General features: G+C 42.2%; 1 protein-coding gene across 3 annotated transcripts in view; it reads left to right on the top strand.

The window, feature by feature from the left end:
- The first annotated feature begins 228 nt into the window (after nt 1-228).
- The window catches only part of afg3l2 (AFG3-like AAA ATPase 2), a 38,547-nt gene continuing 12,020 nt past the window's right edge, over nt 229-26,755 (top strand). Inside the window, exons 1-10 of one of the 3 annotated variants that reach the window (XM_080726667.1) lie at nt 229-458; nt 3,242-3,317; nt 3,931-3,987; nt 6,653-6,846; nt 9,036-9,188; nt 11,703-11,777; nt 13,203-13,327; nt 16,941-17,085; nt 20,525-20,659; nt 21,794-21,931. In XM_080726667.1, the coding sequence (XP_080582793.1) occupies nt 372-458; nt 3,242-3,317; nt 3,931-3,987; nt 6,653-6,846; nt 9,036-9,188; nt 11,703-11,777; nt 13,203-13,327; nt 16,941-17,085; nt 20,525-20,659; nt 21,794-21,931 (1,185 nt within the window). In that variant the 5' untranslated portion in view covers nt 229-371. Of the gene's footprint in view, nt 459-3,235; nt 3,318-3,930; nt 3,988-6,652; nt 6,847-9,035; nt 9,189-11,702; nt 11,778-13,202; nt 13,328-16,940; nt 17,086-20,524; nt 20,660-21,793; nt 21,932-26,755 lie in introns of all 3 variants that reach the window. The other 2 variants (XM_080726666.1, XM_080726665.1) reach the window with 2 other exon arrangements.

Below are 26,755 nucleotides of genomic sequence, written 5' to 3'. Positions count from 1 at the left end.
ATGGCATTTTATATCAGGGCTTATATATTTGCTTTGCTCCTGTAACTACCTTCAATAAAAAACGAAAGCTCCCTAAATAAAGTTTAGTTGAGTAGGGGGCGCTGTGACTACTCTCCCTCCCTCTACCGCAGGCAGCGAAGAAGAACAAGAACGCTGCGTCGCGTCGTATGATGCGTCATTGTGCGTCATGACGTCCCATCCGTTGGATAACAGTAAAGATGGCGGCGGTGTGAGGTTATGAGCGACCAGAAACACAAACAGATGTTTACATGATCTAAATGACCGATTTATAGATCCACCAGAGCAGCGTGCAGGTGATCGATCACATGGACGGGACAGTATTGACCAGTGATCAGTGATTATCCTCCAGCATGGCTCATCGATACCTGCGTTTATCACTGGGACTCAGGAACCTCCTGAGATCAATAATACCTGCTAATGTCACCACTACAAGACAGGTTGGTTTGATTATTATTCTAGTTCAGGGGTCTTCAACAGGGGGTCCGGGACCCCCTAGAGCAGGGCTCTTCAACGTTTTCAGGCCAAGGACCCCTTAGTTGAGAGAGAGATGAAGCAGGGACCCCCACAACCTGTTCATAGATTCCATATAGTTTCATTGTTTGACAGCACAATCATCAGTGTATTTTGGATTCATGTCAATTTGTGTTTTCAGATATTTAACCACTTGAACCGTCAATACTTAATAAACTTGACACTCTGTACTTAGTCTGCTCTTTTTCCCCTCTACACCAAAGCTCTTTGCCGAAAATAGCAGATCTACAAACTCACAACGCCTCACAGCGCGAGGCGTTGTGAGTTGTGAGGATTGGAAGATTTGGAGGACCCCCCTGTAGTAACTCTGGGGTCCCGGACCCCTGTTGAAGACCCCTGCCCTAGGGGGTCCTCAGAGTCCTCCAAAATCTTTGTGTGATAGAAGCTTTTTTTTCTCCTTTTTTATATTAACCACTTGAACCCTAGCGTCCATTTTCTGAGAACTTTAGCCAAAAATAGCAGATCTACAAGCTCACTGCGAGGCATTGTGAGCTTGTAGATCTGCTATTTTTGGCAAAGAGCTTTGGTGTAGAGGGGAAAAAGTGCAGACTAAGTACAGAGTGAAAGGTCAAGTTTATTAGGTATTGACGGTTCAATTGTGACATGTTATCTATACAGGGTATAAAGCTTTTGGAACAAAATAGCAGCATTTGTATATAGCAGCTCTGTTTCATACTGTATGTGCAGTAGGTGTATGGGAGTTTTATGTTGGTCATGTGTCTCTGATGTCTTGCTATAGTGGGCAGGTGGTTAGATTGATTGATTGATTGGTTGGTTGATTGATTGTTTGATTGATTGATTGAATAATGTATTAGAAATTTGCAATAGGAAAAAGTACAGTTTCATAACACAAATCACTGGTACAAGGTCAACTAAAAGGAGATCCTAGTAATCGTTATGGCTTATTTACACAGGAACCACTTTATGTATCTCATATAACATTGAAAGACAGATGGATAGAACACAGTACTATGCATAGGATACCATCAATTACAAAAGCAGAAACATTATTGGTAAAGGTGTGTGTGGTGTGGGGGGGGTGGGGGGGGGGGGGGGCATGGGGCTTAGTCTATTCACAAGTCACGAGTAGCAGCCGCCTGAAGGTGACTTTTCAGACCAATGTTGAAGGAGGCTAGGGATGCTCTCCTTTAAGGCATGTGGAACGCGGAAGGGCGTTCCACATGTTGGTGGTATAGCAGGAGAACAAATTAGAGCCTTTTATAGTGTTAAATCTGGGTTGAACATGATTAGTGGAGCTGCCTCTGGTGTTGTGATCGTGAACACCCTTGACCTTCAGGAAGTAGTTTGTCAGGTTTGATTGATTGATTGATTGATTGAATACTTTATTAGAAGTTTGCATAGGAAAAGGTACAGTTTCATGACGGTACAGTTCACTGGTACAAGGTCTACTAAAAGGCGATCCTAGAAAAGACTAAGCTTATTTCCACAGGAAACCATTAAAGTATCTCATATAACATTGAATGACAGACGAATAGAACACAGTACTATGCAATAGATATAGTCAGAAAATAATAAGAAAGAACAAGAAACAGTAAGGCAAACAGAAAGTATATAGACTACAAAGAAGGGGCAGGGGAGGGCTGGGCCGGGCTGGGCTGGGTTAGTATTTATTCCCAGTTGCGGACGGCTGCTGTCTTCAATAGTTATCTCAGTTACTTCACTAGTTACAGGAATATGAATGTAACTCAGTTACCAGCAAGTGACAGCAAAATGTAACTTAGTTACGTAACACAGTTACATGTAACGTTAACTTCCCCAACACTGGTCGTTCCACATGTTAGTGGTATAGCAGGAGAACGAATGTGAGCCTTTTTTACAGCCAAATCTGGGTTTGGCTTGTAGGCTTTAAGCTGCACATGGCAGATATGACACAGGGGTTGACACTAAGGTCCCAGAGGCACTTGCCCATGGGGCAAGCAGTACAGGTCATGTTCTACTTGCCCAAAGGTCATGCCCACTTGCCCGAAAAGTACAACGTCCATTATAAAATGATAGGTAAAGATTTTAATTACCGCTCAATTCAACACTTATTTCTTTACTTTCTGGGCCTGTGCGATAAAAATACTTCACACCTCAATACCTCCAAATCCAAATACCTACTGTACATACTGTAGCTATGATTGAATATGACTATGGTTTCACACAGTAGCCACAGTAAAAACAGCACATTATAGGTAAATAGTGCTCTGGCCACGTTTAGGTGTTTAGACAGATATCTGGTGTTGTGTTTATAGACTGTTGTGTCGCCTCTCAAATGAGCACTTGCCCGGTCGGGCAACCTGAAAGCCAACTTCACCTGCCCTGACGTTTTATTTACCTAGATAGATAGATACCTCTATTATCCCAAGGGGGAAATTCAGTTGTCCAGTTGTAGCACAGCAGTATACAGTTATTTACAAAGTTACAGAGAAGTAGGAAAAGATAGATAAGAGGAAAAAACAAGAGCAGTACAGTACCGATAAAGAGAAGGTGCATCAATAGAGGGGGCGAATTAAATATAAGTATATATACATAAAGTGTCTTACAAAAAAGAGACCAAAGCAGTCAATGCTAGTTAGTGCAACAAGTATCTCACTGTCATTGTTAAACAAGACAGACCCAAATAAACAAATACACAGTGGTAAGATTCATTATAATGTCCTTGTGTTTTCTGTTGGTGTAGTTACAGGTATGGAGCCAACAGGGGGCAGTGTGCACCAGCGCTGTGAGAGACTTCAACACACACTGCTCTAAACCTCCCAAAGGTACACAACTCTACACACACACACACACACGCACGCACACACACACACACACACACACACACACACACACACACACACACACACACACACACACACACACACACACACACACACACACACACACACACACACCTCACAACAGAAGACTACATTAACCATATACTTATGTTCAATGCATCATAGCTGTGTGTGTCTGTCTGTCTGTCTGTCTGTCTGTCTGTCTGTCTGTCTGTCTGTCTGTCTGTCTGTCTGTCTGTCTGTCTGTCTGTCTGTCTGTCCGTCCGTCCGTCCGTCCGTCCGTCCGTCCGTCCGTCCGTCCGTCCGTCCGTCCGTCCGTCCGTCCGTCCGTCCGTCCGTCCTCAACAGTTTTTAAATTAACCCTTTATTATGTGTCATTGGTGCGCGTCATAAACCATCAAATCAGTTTAATTCTTAGAGGAATTTTTTTTGCCTATTTTGGGCATTTCATTATGGGGGAAAACTGTCCTAAAATAATGTCATTGTTTTATTGTAAATGGCAACAATAGCCGTCAAAACAGAATAAATGAATGAATGTATTAATTAATGTATGAATTGACAGTTGTAATTAATTGTAATGTATTTCCTCCGTCAGGTTTTGAGAAGTATTTCCCTGACAGCAAGAAAACCCCTCAAAACAACGAGACCACAGGTACTACACACAATGTTACACACACGCACGCACGCACGCACGCACTTGAATTATTGTATTAGGATCTGCACAGATGGATCCAAATCAGAAGAAGGTTACATCATATGGTCATACCAGATACAGCTGCTGCTCATGCTTATTAACACACAGAGGGAAAGATAGCACATTGATGACATACTGTATACAGTGTGTTTTACCTTCAGCACATTGATGACATACTGTATACAGTGTGTTTTACCTTCAGCACATTGATGACATACTGTAGTGTATACAGTGTGTTTTACCTTCAGCACATTGATGACATACTGTAGTGTATACAGTGTGTTTTACCTTCAGCACATTGATGACATACTGTAGTGTATACAGTGTGTTTTACCTTCAGCACATTGATGACATACTGTAGTGTATACAGTGTGTTTTACCTTCAGCACATTGATGACATACTGTAGTGTATACAGTGTGTTTTACCTTCAGCACATTGATGACATACTGTATACAGTGTGTTTTACCTTCAGCACATTGATGACATACTGTAGTGTATACAGTGTGTTTTACCTTCAGCACATTGATGACATACTGTATACAGTGTGTTTTACCTTCAGCACATTGATGACATACTGTATACAGTGTGTTTTACCTTCAGCACATTGATGACATACTGTATACAGTGTGTTTTACCTTCAGCACATTGATGACATACTGTATACAGTGTGTTTTACCTTCAGCACATTGATGACATACTGTATACAGTGTGTTTTACCTTCAGCACATTGATGACATACTGTATACAGTGTGTTTTACCTTCAGCACATTGATGACATACTGAGTGTATACAGTGTGTTTTACCTTCAGCACATTGATGACATACTGAGTGTATACAGTGTGTTTTACCTTCAGCTACTCAAGGATAAATGAAACATGGTCTTCTCCGGTTTACAGTTTAGGCATTTAGCAGACACCTTTAATCCAAAGCGATTTACAATAAGCAGGAAATACATCAATACAATAAGATTATGTCGGTACTTCAACAACAATATGACTAATGCTTCGGAATATCAATCTAGGAAAAATATATATATAATATAGGTAGACCATGCACCTAATCTTCTAAAAAGAATCTCCAGATAGACAGACTGCCCATGATAGCTGAGACAGAACAGCATTTAACCAACTTTTTTTTTTTTTTTTTGTCTTTTGCAAGCACAAGTATGTGAACGTGGCCCAGACTCCCAAACACTATAAGTAGTCAATAAGTTGACAGTTATATCCCATGGCCATAATAATACGTTCCACCAAAGGCTGGTATTTCATAAGTTAGGACAGGGGTCTTCAACAGGGTTCTTCAACAGAGTTACTTCAGGGGGTCCTCCAAATCTTTGAGTGATAGAAAGTTTTTTCTCCTTTTTTATATTGACTGTCAAGGCCCGAGTTTCCCGAGTTTTTTTGTTTTCAATTTTTTTTCCAAAAATGCCTAAAATGTATTAGGCATGATCGCAATCACAACATTGCATGTTTAGCCCCATAACAAACACATCTATTTACAAAACCACAATATACTTCTGGGAACACGTCCCCAAAGTATGCAGAGCAGAGATCTATATCTCTTTTGGATTTTGAGAATTACAGCACTCAAACAAATATCAAGGGGTTGGAAAAGTTTGGAACCTCCCAGGGTGGATAAATGGTTGGAAAAAATGGAGGACATGTACTCTATGGAGAAGGTGACATATAAAATAAATGGTAAGGAAAATGTATTTGAAAAAAGGTGGGCCTCTTATCTTTTAAACAGGCCCACATAACCCTCCCCTTTTGTTTCTGTCCATTTTATCTTTATTTTTGTTCCAACCAAAAGTATTTCAGTCACAAACATCAAACAAAAAAAGACTCTTTAATTTAATTTATTTTATTTTATGTAATTCTTATGTATTTGGTCTTTGTGTAGTGTTTTGTCTTGTTGTTGTGTGGGTGATGGGGTTTGGTACACGTGTTAAAAAAGAGAAAATAAAAATAAAAATGGTCAAGGTGTCTACAAAGGACATGACATGTAAAAAAAACATATATATATATATATATATATATATACAGGTATCTATGAAACATGTTGTTTGACCAAATAAAGTATTAAAAAAACAAACAAACACATCTTTCAAAATGGCAGCCATGTTTGGCACGATCCGTGCACTAAAAATTGATCCGTGCACTAGACATTTAGTAACTTGGCTGTGAGGAACTTGGGGGCCATTTTGAAGTGTCCATATATTTGGAGAACTTTAGCCAAAGATAGCAGATCTACAAGCTCACAACGCCTTGCAGCGCGAGGCGTTGTGAGCTTGTAGATCGGCTATTTTCGGCAAAGAGCTTTGGCGTGGAGGGGAAAAAGAGCAGACTAAGTACAGAGTGAAAGGTCAAGTGTATTAATTATTGACGGTTCAAGTGGTTAAATATCTGAAAACACACATTGAGATGAATCCAAAATACACTGATGATTGTGCTGTCAAACAATGCAACTATATGGAATCTACGAAAAGGTTGTGGGGGTCCCTGCTTCATCTCTCTCTCAGCTAGGGGGTCCTCGGCCTGAAAGCGTTGGAGACCCCTGAGTTAGGGTGTAAAACCAGTGTCACACTGTTAACCTACTGATGTTGTGCTGTTGCTCTCGTTGAAGAGTCCAAGCCGCCCGACAACCAGACAGCCAATGGGAGAACAGCAGGAGGAGGAGGGGGAGGAGCTTCAGGAGGAGGAGGAGGTGGAGCTTCAGGAGGAGGGGGCGGAGCTTCAGGAGGAGGGGGCGGGGCATCGGGAGGTGGTAAACGAGGAGGACGCAAAGACGACTCCAACTGGTACACCCGTATGCAGAAGGTAATGTTGTTATTATTGTTGTCATTGTGGGCTCTATAGTCCCTTTTCCACTGGCCCAACTCCACACCACTCCACACCACACCGCCCACTTGTGCCAGGTTTTCCACTACAAAGACCTGGGTAGAGTGGTGTGAAAGTGGTACTAAACGGGGTACTAAAAAGTATCCACTCTAGAGTCTAGAGTAGGTCTGAGCTAGGCCAAACAGGGCCAAACACTTCATAATGACTGATCACTCACTGACTTTTCATTTAGACCACCAGGATATAGTTGTAATACATGATAATTGATTCTATTGTGTTATAACCACTATTATAATCTATTATAGTGTATTTTAATTATCATAGTAATACATTAATACTTTATAATGTATTATAATCACAGTTATAATCCATTACAGTACATTATAATTAGGATAGTTGTAATACAAATTTATATTGTATTATAATCACAGTTAACGCTTCCAGTGCCAGGCCACTTGGGGGCACCCAAGGTCTGTTGAGTGGCCAGCGTCTCTCTCATAGACGAGCGTAGTAACATACAGGGACCCACGTGGCAGTGACGCGCGTGTACATGTTTGTGCATGAGACACAAAAGACCCGGATGAAAATAGCAACAGGATTGCTATAAGCTATCACAATTTAGAAGCCCGATTTGCGATTTAGCCGTAAATAAAACCTTCCAGCTTCCACAGAGAACACAGTTCAGAGAAAAAGGGCTTCAAAGATGTGAGTTTGTATTGGATTCGGCGGCGCAATGCGGCGGCGTTACCCGATTACGGGCCGGTGGAAAGGGCTTTCGGTCGGCAGCCTAGATTTTAAATTTAGAGCCAGGCTTGGTGCGGCCTCGGATTATTTTATTCATTTTATTAAAAAAGCCGGACTAGTTCGGGATAGGCACACTGGAATACGTCGCGCCGCCGACAGTGAACATTCAGTGAACATTAGGGGGGGTCTAAACTTTATTTTAAACCATTTTCAATGGAATAAATCGTCGGACCATCTAAAATGGCTCGTTGGAAAGCGCTGGACGAGACAGGACCACCCACGTTGGTCCAAGCAGCTCAGGGTGAGTAAAAAAAATAAAATAAAAAAGTGTTTTGCCGAAGAAAAGCCGAACTTGTTCGGAATAGGCACTAAATGAGTTAAAAGGGTCAATTTGTTTCTTATCGATAGGGGTACTTTTGTGTAATGGAAAATGTAGATATATTTATGTGGTGCGGTGTAGTGTGGTTTGGTGTGGTGTGGTGTGGTGCTAAAACTGCAGTCGAAAAGGGGCTTATATGAAAGGCGAGGCCAGTATGTTATACCAAAACTTTATAAGTCAAGTTTATTCTCCTCAAAAGAATTACCGACAGTACAAAGGCAGAGCCCTTAGCCAATGAGGAGCAGCGTTCTAGGTGACATCAGGGATGGGACGATAAGTGATATTATCGTTTATCGTGATAAAAAAACACTATAATCGTATTGTGAAGATTTAATGTATCGTGATATCGTCCTCTGTCATGCACTGGGATCAATTCACCTTTTATTTGCAGAGCTGCATATCCGGTACCACTTAAACCCTCTATAATATTGGTAAAAGGTACTTATAATATATGTAGTTGATAATGCCTCTCGATCAAAATGTCTTTGCCAAAAAAATAACTGATCTACAAGCTCACAGCGCGTCGCGGCCCGGTCTCTGCCAAACTGTGCACACACACTCCCTGGATACCAGTTCAGAACCTCTGCCCCACATTTTTCACATGGGCCTGTTCTAGCGCCACGCAGGTGTGTGTGTGTGCGCGTGTGCGTGTGTGTGTGTGTGTGTGTGTGTGTGTGCGTGCAGGGTGACATCCCCTGGGATGATAAAGAGTTCCGTCTCTACATGCTGGGCTCCACTGCCTTCTGGACGGCCGTTGCTTATTACTTCTTCCTTTGTGTGTGTGTGTGTGTGTGTGTGTGTGTGTGTGTGTGTGTGTGTGTGTGTGTGTGTGTGTGTGTGTGTGTGTGTGTGTGTGTGTGTGTGTGTGTGTGTGTGTGTGTGTGTGTGTGTGTGCGTGCGTGCGTGCGTGCGTGCGTGCGTGCGTGCGTGCGTGCGTGCGTGCGTGCGTGCGTGCGTGCGTGCGTGCGTGCGTGCGTGCGTGCGTGCGTGCGTGCGTGCGTGCGTGTGCGTGTGCGTGTGTGTGTGTGTGTGCGTGTGCGTGCAGGGGGACATCCCCTGGGATGATAAAGAGTTCCGTCTCTACATGCTGGGCTCCACTGCCTTCTGGACGGCCGTTGCTTATTACTTCTTCCTGAGGGACGGAGGACGGGAGGTCACCTGGAAGGACTTCGTCAACAACTTCCTCTCCAAAGGAGTGGTACGTTGTTTATGTTTACATCCTATCCTCCTGCTTCCACCAGAATTTACTGTAGCATTATGTGTGGGACACTAGGGCTGTCACAATTATTACATAATCGTCTAATCGTGATTATTTGACATTATCGCAGTTATTTTGTCATAATCGTCATAATCGTGAATGTTGAAAAATGTCAGAAATAGTGTTAATAGCCGATCTACAAGCTCACAACGCGTCGCATCGCGACGCGTTGTGAGCTTGTAGATCGGCTATTTCCATTATCAAAGTTATTTTTTAAGTAGTAAGTTGTCAAATATGTCAGTAATTTCTTTGTATATTTAGGTTATGTGTCATATCTACCATGTGCAACTTCAAAGACTAAAAGCCAAACAGAAATGTAATAGTCAATGACAAAAACACCATTAAATCGTTAATCGCAATTATTTGAGTGACAATTAATCGTCATGTAAAATGTCATAATCGTGACAGCCCTAAAGCAATATTACACTCGAGGGTGTGCATATAACACGGTTATCCTGCACGACAGCCTTACCGCAGGAACGAGCCGACAGGCGAGTTCCGTAGGAAGGGCTGGAGTGTAGACCCTCGAGTGTAATATTGCGATTATACAACTGTTGCCCTTAAAAAAAAAACACGTCAGGCACGGTGGCGCAGTGGTTAGTGCTTCGCCTCACAGCTAGAAGGTCCTGGGTTCGATTCCCGCCGGGGGACGCTGTGGGCGCTGGCGGCGTGTTCCTCCTCCGCGTCATCAGCGCCCACACCCTAGGTGGGGTTGGCGATAGGGCCTTTCTGTGTGGAGTTTGCATGTTCTCCCCGTGTCTCCTAGGGTTGATACCCTCACAAAAACATGCACGTAATCCTGGTCTCAATAATGCCTCCCCCTGGCCAGCCGGGGCGCCTGATGGAGGGGAAAGGAACTGGTTGGAATAACGTGTTCCTTCCACGCGCTACGTCCAAACCAGGGAAATCTCCACTGTCAGGTGAGAAGAAGCAACTTGGACTCCTCATGCATAAAAGGAAGCATGAGGTCAGTCCGTTGTCTCCCTTGGCGCGGCAGAGGGAGAGCAGAGCCCAGGATTACATAGGAAATTAGCACTGGGTGAAAAATGGGTTACAAAATTGTGGGATAAAAATTAAGAAAAAAAAAAAAACACGTCAACTTCATTTCATTGTAATTAAGATATTCGATAGGAATTTGTAATCTTTTAATGGCCACATTTGGCTACTATGTCCCTGAACGTCACATGAAAACCACTAGCCTAGCCGCCTAGCATAGTGTGGGGAGAGAGGAGCGCTTGCGGTCTTTCGTGACCAACGCAGCTGATTTCTTTACTTGATGAGAGACAGTGCAGTAGTGCTCGTTATATGCACGGTTGGAGAGCCTGTTTTCCATTGAGAGCCCGACTACCTGTTGTATAATTTATGTTTATCATACAAAGCAGGGGTCTTCAACAGGGGGTCCCCAGAGTTACCACAGGGGGTCCTCCACATCTTTGTGTGATAGAAAAAAAGAATTTCCTCCTTTTTTATATTAACCACTTGAACCCTAGTGTCCATATTGGGAGAACTTTAGCCAAAAATAGCAGATCTACAAGCTCACTGCGAGGCGTTGTGAGCTTGTAGATCGGCTATTTTTGGCAAAGAGCTTTGGTGTAGAGGGGAAAAAAGAGCAGACTAAGTACAGAGTGAAAGGTCATGTTTATTAAGTATTGACGGTTCAAGTGGTTAAATATCTGAAAACACATATTGAGTTTTTACCACATGTGGCAAGACGCACAAATCGAACTGGGTTCGATTGTGAAGATAGATACCCACTGTCAGGTGAAAAGAAGCAACTTGAACTCCTCATGCATAGAAGGAAACATGAGGTTAGTCCGTTGTCTCCCCAGGCGTGGCAGAGGGAGAGCAGAGCCCAAGATTACATAGGCAATTGGCACTGGGTGAAAAATGTGTTACAAAATTGTTGGATAAAAAAATAAAAAAAAGCTGGGAATACATTCCTTACCAAACAATTTCTTCACCAATGTGTTCGTAAACGTGTCTAGTAACATATCTGTGAAAAGTGATGATTCATCACTAAACCATCGTTTTGTGGGGTCCATTTTTAGCCCAAGGAGTGTTTTTTTTTTCTTTTCTTTTTTTTTCGTGCAAAACAAATGCTTGCAATGGATTCTGAATCATTAAAAACACCTAGTTTGACCCCTCACATCCCACTTAAACAGAGTTTTGGGAGTCATTTTTTTCCTTATAGTGTATAGTAAATGAATGAGACCCAGAATTACCCTAGCTGTCAAAGATTCTCCTAGGGATGTTGAATTTCAATCTTTGTTACATATGTTACTAGACACCTTGGTGAAGAAATCGTTTGGTAAGGAATTCATTCCCATGTTTTATTAATATTCCCTGACTATTGGTACTAAATATGACAGCACTCTAACGTTTGTTTGCATGTGTGTGTGTGTGTGTGTGTGTGTGTGTGTGCGTGCGTGTGTGTTTGTGTGTGCGTGCGTGCAGGTGGAGCGTCTGGAGGTGGTGAACAAGCGCTACGTCAGAGTGATCTTCTCTCCGGGGAAGAGTCCTATGGACGGGGTGAGTGTTTAACCTGATTAGTGCCGATCCCGCGATGTCTCGCAAAATATTAAAAGGTATCTAGATTGCCGATGTCGTGCGAAATATACTGTATATACAGTAAAGCTGGCCTGGCTACCTACCGTCCGGTGAAAAGCCCTGGCACGGGTGAAGTCGCTGATTCATCATCATCGCGCATCCACGTGCACACAATAGTGATCCCATCCCATAGAAACCAACGGTCTTTCTCATCTGGTCTTCTAGTGCTGACCTACTCGATGTGCCTAAAATGAAATATAAAAAATACGGGGAAGCAGCTTTCTGCTTCTACGGACCGACAGTTTGGAATAAACTCCCACTACACCTAAGACAGGCAGCCTCTGTGGATAGCTTTAAAGCACAGCTCAAGACCTATTTCTTTACTCTTGCTTTTAGCTGAATTATTTTTTTATCTCTTTGATGCTATTGACGTCCACACTGTTCTGAAATTGTTCTTCAATGTTTTATGTTTTTATTGTTCTGCTTTATTGTATTCATGTGTATTTTATTTTTTCTGTTAAGTAACTGTGCTTCATTTTCTGCTCTGTAAAGCACTTTGAGCTGCATTTCATGTCATGAAAGGTGCTATACAAATAAAGCTTTATTATTATTATTATCTTTACAGTCCATTTTCTCCAAAAAACACTTTTGATGCCAAGGATGGCATTGGATTCTGGCTAAAATAGCACAAGCATAAAGGCATCCATCTTCCATCACTGTTTACGTTTGGGACCAGAACTAGTTCCGGGTCAATCTCCAACATCGTCAAGTAGGAATTGTGAGCGCGATCTACTTCCGCCTTCAAAATAAGAGACTGGCTGCGGACGGAGAAAGCGAACGGCACCCTGGACAATTAACCCTTTCATGTCGGCGGCACTAAATCGGTTAAAACAACGTGCACATTTCAACAGCTCTGTCACCCATTTTATTGCACTGACCATTGGACACTTTTAGTTTGTCTCTGCACCACTAGGTTTCCATCTACTCATATCCGCCACCGTTGAGACCCGATCCATGCCAAACTTAACACACACACACACACACACACACACACACACACACACACACACACACACACACACACACACACACACACTCCTTGGCTGCCAAACCACAACCCCCACCCCTCATTTCTCACATGCCCCTCTTCTAGCGCCACCATGAGGCCGATTCTTGCGAAACAAATCTTTGGACACTGCTCCTACAGATTTTGCCCTAAAATCACGCAAAGCGGCACACAGTATCTCTACAGTCATGTCATCAACATGGATCTGTCCCATTTCCCATATTCCCTCCTGATTGGCTACCATTGCCTTCTAAAGGTCGTCTATGCGATGTGACGGTAGCTTATCTCCCGATTATGGAGTCTTACTGGTAATAATAGTAGTGTTTATTCTACTTCTCCAGCAGTACGTGTGGTTCAACATCGGCAGTGTGGACACCTTTGAGAGGAACCTGGAAAGCTGTCAGTACGAGCTGGGCATCGAGGGAGAGAACAGACTGCCTGTGGTCTACTCTACTGAGAGTGATGGGTGAGACCATACTACACATACTATCATTTAGATTTATATTAGTGTGGTCTACTCTACTGAGACCATACTACACATACTATCATTTAGATTTATATTAGTGTGGTCTACTCTACTGAGACCATACTACACATACTATCATTTAGATTTATATTAGTGTGGTCTACTCTACTGAGACCATACTACACATACTATCATTTAGATTTATATTAGTGTGGTCTACTCTACTGAGACCATACTACACATACTATCATTTAGATTTATATTAGTGTGGTCTACTCTACTGAGAGTGATGGGTGAGACCATACTACACATACTATCATTTAGATTTATATTAGTGTGGTCTACTCTACTGAGACCATACTACACATACTATCATTTAGATTTATATTAGTGTGGTCTACTCTACTGAGACCATACTACACATACTATCATTTAGATTTATATTAGTGTGGTCTACTCTACTGAGACCATACTACACATACTATCATTTAGATTTATATTAGTGTGGTCTACTCTACTGAGAGTGATGGGTGAGACCATACTACACATACTATCATTTAGATTTATATTAATGTGGTCTACTCTACTGAGACCATACTACACATACTATCATTTAGATTTATATTAGTGTGGTCTACTCTACTGAGAGTGATGGGTGAGACCATACTACACATACTATCATTTAGATTTATATTAATGTGGTCTACTCTACTGAGACCATACTACACATACTATCATTTAGATTTATATTAGTGTGGTCTACTCTACTGAGAGTGATGGGTGAGACCATACTACACATACTATCATTTAGATTTATATTAATGTGGTCTACTCTACTGAGACCATACTACACATACTATCATTTAGATTTATATTAGTGTGGTCTACTCTACTGAGAGTGATGGGTGAGACCATACTACACATACTATCATTTAGATTTATATTAATGTGGTCTACTCTACTGAGAGTGATGGGTGAGTTATTAACCTGAAGAGCTGTCAGTACGAGCTGGGCATCGAGGGAGAGAACAGACTGCCTGTGGTCTACTCAACTGAGAGTGATGGGTGAGTGAGTACATTTAGAACGCGTACACATTATTATGTATCATTATTTTAAGCTTTAACTATTGAAAAATAGCAGATATACAAGCTCACAGCGCAGCACCAAGTGCCGCGCTGCGAGCTTGTATAATCTGCTATTTTTTTTAAATCGTGAAAATTTGAATTTTGACCCGATTCTATAAGTGTCTTTTGAATCCTTTTAAGATTTTTTGAAAAACCCTATGTTTCGATGTCAGCAATCTGGCTATAGCCATCGTCAAAGAAAAGGTCCTTTTCACTTAACTGGAGCTCAGTTAGTCTGTTCTTGAGAGACTACTATGTCAGTGGTTCTCAAACTTTTTCATGTGAAGGACCCCCAAACTGATATTTATTTGGCCACGGACCCCCATCTAAAAATATTTAGTTCCAGGGACCACCCAGAAGCAAAATTTGAGTTACAAACGTTCGCTTTGAAAATGCATAATATTCAAAGATTTGCACACATTTTCACGACCTTTTCAAAAATAGCAGATCTACAGATCTGCCACGCTGTGAGCTTGTATATCTGCTATTTTTCACCGGTTAAAGCATTCAATAATTCTAGGTCTAAATGGGTTAATGTGGAGTGACGGGTGAGACCATAATACACATATCATTTATATTTAAACAAACACTAACGTGTCCTATTCTACTGAAAATAGCAGATCTGCTATTTCCGGCGTCCGACTCCGTCACATGGTGAAGTATAAATGGTGCTCAAGAGTTAGATGTGTTACCCAGATGGAAAGCTGTAAGGACATATCGGTTGACTTCATGCGGGAGCCATCGGAAATCTGCTAAATAAAATAAGAAAGAGCCTGGCATGTTGATCTACATTAGTTATGGCAAAACTATGGCAGTATAAGTGTAAGTATAAGGTCCTACACCATGCATTTAAAAATAATTTATATAACATTTTTTGTGTCCCAAAAACGTTTTTCAAAAGGTTTGAGGCTACATTACCACTCCTGAATACAGAGCCCCTGTCATTTCTGCCTGGCTTTCAGAGCATTTTCAGCTGCAGTACCGCCTTGTCCTGAGTGGGAGGACTGCGCTATTGAGACAGTTTTGGCTCCACACTCCTCCCCACCTCCTGCTCAGCAGGCCTGGGGAAACCTAGGGGCAGAGGAAAGCGGCGTTTCTTCTTCTGCAGTTAAATGGGACCGGATGGGGAAGGGGTGTTTTGTTTCCGGGTTATTCAGTCTCCCAGCAGCTTTTAGCAGCCGTAGCTCGATCAAACAGTAGACAACGGCGGTCTTAATACTAGGGCATTAACGAAAAAGTCGACAAGTCGACTCAATCGACTTCATTACACAAGTCGACTCCCACCAGAGAAAGTCGAAGTTGAAAAAAAAAAAAAGAATAATACTTTCTATTGTGAAAATAGCTGATCTACATGCTCACTGAGCATGTCCCGGTAGATCGGCTATTTTCACAATTTCTGCCTCTATATGGCCAATGTTTAATTTGTCATTTTAGAGGATTGTAGCAGTAATGCAGTGTTGTTTTTGACAGCAAATTTTGATTTAGTTTTAGTCATAGTCTTTTGAATAAAATGTCTTTTAGTTTTAGTCATAATTTAGTCACCTGAACAGTTTTAGTTTTAGTCTAATATTAGTCGACTAAATATCATAAGATTTTAGGCGACTAAATCTACAGTTGATTTAGTTGACTAAAATGTATTTTGGCATGCCTTGATGGCATCGTAATGACCAATTTACACTTGGCAGTTGGCACAAAATTCCTTAAATTGTCACTTTATAAATGTGCAGATACCTTCTATACTTAAACTGTATGTTGGTTTGTTTACAGTTGAGTGAGAAAACAATGTTTCACATTAAGTTAATCATCTGGGGACCCCCCAAAATAATTGTGGGGTCGTGTGTGATGTGATGATGTCATCAAACGATAAAGTCGACTTCAACTCAACTTTTTACTGAGTCGAGTCGACTTGCAAAAATCACAAGTTGTTAATGCACTACTTAACCTGCTTGGTGCCATCAATTAAATGTCTTTGAAGGTCCAAGATGCCATGGTCTCCATAGACTTCCATGTAATTCATAGTGCACGGATCATGCACGCCCATGCCTAGATGATGCACCACGTGTGTAGGCTGTTCACAGCTTTCAAACAAAAAAATACGCTTGGAAATCCGTTCAGGCATTCATGATATAGCAGCCATTATGTTTTCTTCAGATGTAAACAAACATGGCTGCCATGTTTGAAAGAAAGGGTTCGTATGGGAGTTAAACATGCAATTTCGCGATCGCGATCATGCCTAACACATTTCTGGAGGTCCAAAAAACATTTTTGAGAAAAAAATATTTTTTTTTCTTTTTTTTCTTTTTTTTCCAAAAGCGGCCCAAACTCGGGAAACTCGGGGTTGGCACAGGGGTGGTACCAATACAAACTCGGGGTTGGCACCAGATGTGTTAAGTGGCTCCCCGTGGCTGAGAAAGTGTTAAGAGTGTCAGCTAACCGCCTGGATGGTAGATGTGTTGAATATTTAACCCTGCGTGTCCCTCTCTCTGCAGGACCTTCCTACTGAGCATGCTCCCCACAGTGCTGATCATTGGCTTCCTGCTGTTCATGCTGCGGAGGGGCGCAGCCGGGGCGGGGGGGCGCCCGGGGGGGCGGGGCATGGGCGGGCTGTTCAGCGTCAGCGAGACCACGGCCAAGGTGAGAGCGCAGAACACATTACTGCAGTCTTAGCCTCAATACACCAGTGTTTCTCAACCACTGTGCCTGGGGACCTTTGGTGTGCCCCTGAGAAGGGTCAAGTGTGCCCCTTGAAACTGCTTGAAAGCCAGTATTTTATTTATCATTTTGAAAATGATTTAAACTTAGTGAAAACGGCAGATCTACAAGCACACAACGCCTTGCGGTGCGAGGCGTTGTGTGCTTGTAGATCTGCTGTTTTCACTACTGTTGTGCGACAGCCTTGTATGATGAAGCAGGGCTTTGCTTTGTGAAGAAACGTACACATTTGAAACTTGGAGATACAAGGTTTCTTCCCGACAGTGACCATATTTACACCCCTGTATTATGTTGGTGTGGCCATGGATTCTTGGGACATGAAAAGTGTGCCCATGCAAGGTTGTGAAACACTGCTCTACACAGTTTTTTTCAGGATTGATTTTATACTTGTTTATAAAGCTCTCATTGGGGGGCACGGTTTGATTGATTGATTGAAGACTTTATCAGAAGTTTGCATAGAAAAGGTACAGTTTCATGACGGTACAGTTGACTGGTACAAGTTCAACTAAAAGGAGATCCTAGAAAAGACTACGCTTATTTCCATAGGAAACCATTGAAGTATCTCATATAACATTGAATGACAGACGGATAGAACACAGTACTATGCAGTAGATATAGTCAGGGAAAAAAGTAAATAAAAATTAAATAAACAGTCCAAAAAATATATACAGTAGGTAAATACAGAGAAGGGTCAGGGGAGGCTGGGCTAGGTTTGTTATTACCAGTTGCGAATGGCTTCTGCCTGTAAGTGGTTTTTCAAGGTGATTTTAAAGGATGCTAGGGAACCACACTCCTTTAAGGCCTTCGGTAGGGCGTTCCACATTTTGGTGGTATAGCAGAAGAACGAGTTTGACCCTTTCAGTCGGTAGCGCTGTCGCCTCACAGCAACATTGCATGTTCTCCCCGTGTCTCCTACGGTGGTGTAAATGTCGTCACTGTCGGGAAGAAACCTTGTATCTCCAAGTTTCAAATTTGTACGTTTCTTCGCAAAGCAAAGCCCTGCTTCATCATACAAGGCTTCATCATACAAGGCTGTCGCACAACAGCTTAGGCGATTATTGGCACTGGGTGAAAAATGGGTTAGAAGATCTTGGGATACCATTTTTAAAAGCTCTCAATGGTCTGGCAACCTCGTACCTCTATGACTGCCTGCCTAGATAGTGTTCCAAACCGCCCCCCCTCAGGTCCTCTAGTTAGTAAGAGAAAGTTAGCCTATTGCTAGACCAATCTGGGAACTAAATCTAAATCACTAGCTTTCTTCACAAATGTGTTCATAAAGGTGTCTACTATCACCTCTGAACTTTGTCAAACACAACTCCCTTGACATACTTTGTGGGAGCCAATCAAAGTTATTGGGTATCCCGAGGGCCTGGGATTAAAGGGGGAAAAAATAAAAAATGGACAATATGAATGTATGAGGTGTTTAATGTGGGTATTTTGGGGCTGCTGAATCCATTCCAACCATTAGTTTTCAGTTAAAATGACTCCTTGGCCATAAAATAGGCCACAGCTACTTTTGTCTGACCATGAGACATATAATATTGGCAATAAAAAAAAATTGGAGTAGGGTTTGAATTCATGAAAACTATTCAAGATCAGGCAGGTAAGCACACATCATGACACACATGATAACATGATACAATCTGACAAGGAACACTCAAACACAGGGTTTATAACAGGGACTAACAGGACACAGGTGAACTCGAATGACATGATTGGCTAAGCCTTAGCCAATTAGGCCTATTTTATGGCCAAGAGTCATTTTTACTGATAACTAATGGTTGGAATGGATTCAGCAGCACAACAATACCCTCATTATACACCTCATACGTTCATATTGGCCATTTCTAATTGTTCCCCCTTTAATCCCAGGCCCTGGGTATCCCGAGACCCCCAACTTTGATTGGCTCCCACAAAGTATGTCAAGGGAGTTGGGTTTGACAAAGTTCAGAGGTGATAGTAGACACCTTTATGAACACATTTGTGAAGAAAGCTATTGATTTAGATTTAGTTCCCAGATTGATGTAGCAATAGGCTAACTTTCCCTAACTAAGTGCAGACCTGCTCCATGTGCCTACAATGAAGCAGAGAAGTACAGTGAAGCAGCATTCTGCTGCGATGGGCAGAGGGCTTGGAATAAACTCACATTACACCAGGGGTCTTCAACGTTTTCAGGCCAAGGACCCCTTAGTTGAGAGAGAGATGAAGCAGGGACCCCCTAGTTGAGAGAGAGATGAAGCAGGGACCCCTTAGTTGAGAGAGAGATGAAGCAGGGACCCCTTAGTTGAGAGAGAGATGAAGCAGGGACCCCCACAACCTGTTCATAGATTCCATATAGTTTCATTGTTTGACAGCACAATCATCAGTGTATTTTGGATTCATGTCAATTTGTGTTTTCAGATATTTAACCACTTGAACCGTCAATACTTAATAAACTTGACCTTTCACTCTGTACTTAGTCTGCTCTTTTTCCCCTCTACACCAAACCTCTTTGCCAAAAATAGCCGATCTACAAGCTCACAGCGCCTCGCCGCGAGGCGTTGTGAATAGATCTGCTATTTTTGGCTTAACACTTATGCACTTGCAATGGTTTTTTCTCTTCAATGTCCCGCGATGCCATGGTCTCCATAGACCTCCATGTAATTTATAGTGCACGGATTGTGCACGCCCATGCCTAGATGATGCACCATGTGTGTGCACACTGTTCACAGCTTTCAAACAAAAAAATCCGCATGGAAATCCGTTCAGGCATTCATGATTTAGCAGCCATTATGTTTTCTTCAGACGTAAACAAACATGGCTGCCATGTTTGAAAGAATGGGTTGGTATGGGGGTTAAACATGCAATTTAGCGATCGCGATCATGCCTAATACATTTCTTCAAAAACGGCCCAAACTCGGGAAACTCGGGGTTGGCACCAAATGTGTTAAGTTCTCAGAATATGGATGGTTCAAGTGGTTAAAAAGGAGAAGAAAAGTGTCTATCACTCAGTGATTTGGAGGACCCCCTGTAGTAACTCTGAGGACCCCATGTTGAAGACCCTTGCATTACACCTAAGACAGGCATCCTCTGTGGATAGCTTTAAAGCACAGCTCAAGACCCACAGTATTTCTTCAGTCTTGCTTTTGGCTGATTTTTAAATCCCTGTGCTGTTATTCATGTCTGTTCTGAAAATGTTATGTTTTTAATGTTTTATATTTTAATTTTATTTTCTGCTTTTATTGTTAATCATTTGTACTCTTCTGTTAAGCACTTGTGCTTTACTTTTGCTCTGTAAAGCACCTTGAGCTGCATGTCATGAAAGGTGCCATACAAATAATAACACATTATTATTATTATTATTATTATTATCATCATCAAGGTGCTTCGCGACGAGATCGACGTGAAGTTCAAGGACGTTGCAGGATGCGAGGAGGCCAAGCTGGAGATCATGGAGTTCGTTAACTTCTTGAAGAACCCGAAACAATACCAGGACCTGGGAGCTAAGATACCTAAGGTAATTAATAACTAATTAACATGTTAATTAATATACCAGTACCTGGGTGCTAAGATCCCTAAGGTAATTAACTAATTCTGAATTAAGCAGCACATGCAGAGTGCGGCTCGGGGGCCAAATGCGGCCCACGGCTTCATTGCGACCGTCAATTCAGAACCTCTGCCCCACATTATTCAAATGGCCCTCATGGTGGCGCTATAACAGGCCGGTTCGTGGTTTCACCTATAACTCCACCCATCAGTTTCAAACTTTGTAAGCGCACTCCCTGGATGCCAATTCAGAACCTCTGCCCCACATTTCTCAAATGGCCCTGTTCTAGCGCCACCATGAGGCCGATGTTTGCAAAACCCATTTCTGTACACTACTCCTACAGATTTTGTCCAAAAATCACGCAAATTGGTAGACAGTGTCTCTACGGCCATGTGATCGACATGGATCTGTCTGATTGTCCATATTCCATCCTGATTGGCTGATATTGGCTTTCAAAGTTTGTAAGATTGGTCCATTTTGGACAAAATGCCTCACATCACAAATGCAGAGTGCAATTAACATGAAATCGCGCACACTAGGCCGAGGAAGAAATGCCACTTATAATTTTTGAAATCAGCCTCATGGTGGCGCCATGAAAGGTCTAAGATCGGTGAAGAACATATGCCACCCTTTTTACATTGGCCTATTATAGCACCACCAGGACGCGTGGCTGGTGGAGACCTGTGCTCGGAAGAGCACTTCTTCTAGTTTCTAATGTGGCCCACATTGAAAAAAATCACACTCGTGTGAACTGAGCGGTGGAAGCTGCGTGAGTGTGTGTGTGTGTGTGTGTGTGTGTGCGTGCGTGCGTGTGTATGTGTGTGTGTGTGAATGTGAGTGTGAGTGTGCCTGGCCTGAGGCTGAAGAACAGCGCCCCTCCCTTAACATGTGTGGTCAGAAAAGGTACTGCAGACTTGAGGCTACATACAGACACGGACGGCCGGACGGACGGACGGACGGACGGACGCATACCCACACACACGGCCACGTATAGGAGACGGTGTGACCACCGCTCAAAAAGTGTGGACACCCCTGACATGGTGGCACTTAGTTTAGTGACAACTAAAACATTGACAACGTGTGCTGTGGTGTCCTGTCCTCTAGGGGGCGATCCTGACAGGCCCTCCCGGCACGGGGAAGACGCTGCTAGCTAAAGCCACGGCGGGAGAGGCTAACGTTCCCTTCATCACCGTCAACGGGTCAGAGTTCCTGGAGATGTTTGTGGGGGTCGGGCCTGCTAGGGTGAGACACGCACGCACGCACGCACGCACACACACACACACACACACACACACACACACACACACACACACACACATAGATGTTTGTGGGGGTCGGGCCTGCTAGGGTGAGACGCACACACACACACACACACACACACACACACACACACACACACACACACACACACACACACACATAGATGTTTGTGGGGGTCGGGCCTGCTACGGTGAGACGCACATGCACGCACACACACACACACACACACACACACACACACACACACATAGATGTTTGTGGGGGTCGGGCCTGCTAGGGTGAGACGCACGCACACACACATAGATGTTTGTGGGGGTCGGGCCTGCTAGGGTGAGACGCACACACACACACATAGATGTTTGTGGGGGTCGGGCCTGCTACGGTGAGACGCACATGCACGCACACACACACACACACAAAAGCACGCATGCACAGACGCACGCACGCACGCACGCACACACACACACACACACACACACACACAGATGTTTGTGGGGGTCGGGCCTGCTAGGGTGAGACGCACGCACGCACGCACGCACGCACGCACGCACGCACGCACACACACACACACACACACACACACACACACACGTTTGTGGCCGTAACTTAATTAATGGCTTAACCTAATTAATGAATGTAAACCTAATTACCTTCCAGGGTGAGTCACACACAATAACAGTTATACTTTATAACTATAAATAAACTATAAACATTAACTGGGTTTACAGGCCCAGAACCAACAGTTCAAATAAACATGCCTTTTAAGTTTAATTCCTCCCTTTCGCTCTGCTAAATTAACATTTAGAAAATCTATTGTTTGATATAGTCCATGGGCCATACGAGATGTCGCTATCCGAAAGGTGGCAAAGGTTACCATCCATTTTTGAAAAGCTCTATATCTGTTGATAATATTTGGGTATGACAAACCTTTCTGAGACACAGCTAAATTGGTGTTATCAGCTGCTAGAGTTGGTGTCCCATTAACTTAATATACAAAATATAAAAAGCAAAGCATGAATCGGCTTTAAAGTAGCATGTGAGGGGGTCAAACTAGGGACTTTTCATTTTGCTGAATCCATTGCAAGCACTTGTTTTGCACAAAAAACATTCCTTGGGCTAAAACCATAGTCTTGTAAGGCTTAGGCTATCAGGAGGGTGTAGCGGTTCAAGGGTGGAAACACCTGATGATCGATGGGTACCGCCTGAAGACATCAACTCCTCCTGGCCAAGGCTACATTCACCAAACATGAGGAGGAGAAGCATCTTTAGATGTAATTATAATCACAGGGGTGACCTGAATGGTGCATTTATATAGCGCTTTTATCCAAGGCGCTTTACAGAGATTGTGCATTACATTCACCCATTCACACACACATACATACAACTGATGTCAGAGGAAACCATGCAAGGCACCAACCTGCTCACCGGGAGCAATTAGGGGTTCAGAGTCTTGCTCAAGGACTCTTCGACATTAACTCAGGGGGAGCCCGGATTCGAACTGGGAACCCTTCGGGAACCCTCTGTGTTCTAATAACGGTTTCTCTACCCCTGAGCTATGCCACCCTGACCTGAGTCAAAAGGTTTTGAAAACTCCTGGTTTATGTTGTTTAGGTGAGGGATCTGTTTGTGATGTTTATGTTGTATTTCAGGTGAGGGATCTGTTTGTGATGTTTATGTTGTATTTCAGGTGAGGGATCTGTTTGTGATGTTTATGTTGTATTTCAGGTGAGGGATCTGTTTGTGATGTTTATGTTGTATTTCAGGTGAGGGATCTGTTTGTGATGTTTATGTTGTATTTCAGGTGAGGGATCTGTTTGTGATGTTTATGTTGTATTTCAGGTGAGGGATCTGTTTGTGATGTTTATGTTGTATTTCAGGTGAGGGATCTGTTTGTGATGTTTATGTTGTATTTCAGGTCAGGGATCTGTTTGTGATGTTTATGTTGTATTTCAGGTGAGGGATCTGTTTGTGATGTTTATGTTGTATTTCAGGTGAGGGATCTGTTTGTGATGTTTATGTTGTATTTCAGGTGAGGGATCTGTTTGTGATGTTTATGTTGTATTTCAGGTCAGGGATCTGTTTGTGATGTTTATGTTGTATTTCAGGTGAGGGATCTGTTTGTGATGTTTATGTTGTATTTCAGGTGAGGGATCTGTTTGTGATGTTTATGTTGTTTAGGTGAGGGATCTGTTTGTGATGTTTATGTTGTATTTCAGGTGAGGGATCTGTTTGTGATGTTTATGTTGTTTAGGTGAGGGATCTGTTTGTGATGTTTATGTTGTTTAGGTGAGGGATCTGTTTGTGATGTTTATGTTGTATTTCAGGTGAGGGATCTGTTTGTGATGTTTATGTTGTTTAGGTGAGGGATCTGTTTGTGATGTTTATGTTGTTTAGGTGAGGGATCTGTTTGTGATGTTTATGTTGTTTAGGTGAGGGATCTGTTTGTGATGTTTATGTTGTTTAGGTGAGGGATCTGTTTGTGATGTTTATGTTGTATTTCAGGTGAGGGATCTGTTTGTGATGTTTATGTTGTATTTCAGGTGAGGGATCTGTTTGTGATGTTTATGTTGTTTAGGTGAGGGATCTGTTTGTGATGTTTATGTTGTTTAGGTGAGGGATCTGTTTGTGATGTTTATGTTGTTTAGGTGAGGGATCTGTTTGTGATGTTTATGTTGTTTAGGTGAGGGATCTGTTTGTGATGTTTATGTTGTTTAGGTGAGGGATCTGTTTGTGATGTTTATGTTGTTTAGGTGAGGGATCTGTTTGTGATGTTTATGTTGTTTAGGTGAGGGATCTGTTTGTGATGTTTATGTTGTTTAGGTGAGGGATCTGTTTGTGATGTTTATGTTGTTTAGGTGAGGGATCTGTTTGTGATGTTTATGTTGTTTAGGTGAGGGATCTGTTTGTGATGTTTATGTTGTTTAGGTGAGGGATCTGTTTGTGATGTTTATGTTGTTTAGGTGAGGGATCTGTTTGTGATGTTTATGTTGTTTAGGTGAGGGATCTGTTTGTGATGTTTATGTTGTTTAGGTGAGGGATCTGTTTGTGATGTTTATGTTGTTTAGGTGAGGGATCTGTTTGTGATGTTTATGTTGTTTAGGTGAGGGATCTGTTTGTGATGTTTATGTTGTTTAGGTGAGGGATCTGTTTGTGATGTTTATGTTGTTTAGGTGAGGGATCTGTTTGTGATGTTTATGTTGTTTAGGTGAGGGATCTGTTTGTGATGTTTATGTTGTTTAGGTGAGGGATCTGTTTGTGATGTTTATGTTGTTTAGGTGAGGGATCTGTTTGTGATGTTTATGTTGTATTTCAGGTGAGGGGATCTGTTTGTGATGTTTATGTTGTATTTCAGGTGAGGGACCTGTTTGTGATGTTTATGTTGTATTTCAGGTGAGGGATCTGTTTGTGATGTTTATGTTGTATTTCAGGTCAGGGATCTGTTTGTGATGTTTATGTTGTATTTCAGGTGAGGGATCTGTTTGTGATGTTTATGTTGTTTAGGTGAGGGATCTGTTTGTGATGTTTATGTTGTTTAGGTGAGGGATCTGTTTGTGATGTTTATGTTGTATTTCAGGTCAGGGATCTGTTTGTGATGTTTATGTTGTTTAGGTGAGGGATCTGTTTGTGATGTTTATGTTGTTTAGGTGAGGGATCTGTTTGTGATGTTTATGTTGTATTTCAGGTCAGGGATCTGTTTGTGATGTTTATGTTGTATTTCAGGTGAGGGATCTGTTTGTGATGTTTATGTTGTTTAGGTGAGGGATCTGTTTGTGATGTTTATGTTGTTTAGGTGAGGGATCTGTTTGTGATGTTTATGTTGTTTAGGTGAGGGATCTGTTTGTGATGTTTATGTTGTTTAGGTGAGGGATCTGTTTGTGATGTTTATGTTGTATTTCAGGTCAGGGATCTGTTTGTGATGTTTATGTTGTATTTCAGGTGAGGGATCTGTTTGTGATGTTTATGTTGTATTTCAGGTGAGGGATCTGTTTGTGATGTTTATGTTGTATTTCAGGTCAGGGATCTGTTTGTGATGTTTATGTTGTATTTCAGGTGAGGGATCTGTTTGTGATGTTTATGTTGTATTTCAGGTGAGGGATCTGTTTGTGATGTTTATGTTGTATTTCAGGTGAGGGATCTGTTTGTGATGTTTATGTTGTATTTCAGGTGAGGGATCTGTTTGTGATGTTTATGTTGTATTTCAGGTGAGGGATCTGTTTGTGATGTTTATGTTGTATTTCAGGTCAGGGATCTGTTTGTGATGTTTATGTTGTATTTCAGGTGAGGGATCTGTTTGTGATGTTTATGTTGTATTTCAGGTGAGGGATCTGTTTGTGATGTTTATGTTGTATTTCAGGTGAGGGATCTGTTTGTGATGTTTATGTTGTATTTCAGGTGAGGGATCTGTTTGTGATGTTTATGTTGTATTTCAGGTGAGGGATCTGTTTGTGATGTTTATGTTGTATTTCAGGTGAGGGATCTGTTTGTGATGTTTATGTTGTATTTCAGGTGAGGGATCTGTTTGTGATGTTTATGTTGTATTTCAGGTGAGGGATCTGTTTGTGATGTTTATGTTGTATTTCAGGTGAGGGATCTGTTTGTGATGTTTATGTTGTATTTCAGGTCAGGGATCTGTTTGTGATGTTTATGTTGTATTTCAGGTGAGGGATCTGTTTGTGATGTTTATGTTGTATTTCAGGTGAGGGATCTGTTTGTGATGTTTATGTTGTATTTCAGGTGAGGGATCTGTTTGTGATGTTTATGTTGTATTTCAGGTGAGGGATCTGTTTGTGATGTTTATGTTGTATT

This window comes from Nannobrachium achirus, assembly GCF_963921795.1.
Source record: "Nannobrachium achirus genome assembly, chromosome: 5".
In the NCBI taxonomy this organism is placed as follows: domain Eukaryota; kingdom Metazoa; phylum Chordata; class Actinopteri; order Myctophiformes; family Myctophidae; genus Nannobrachium; species Nannobrachium achirus.
Note: the sequence above shows the minus strand (reverse complement) of the source record. Positions and strands in the feature narration are given on the sequence as shown.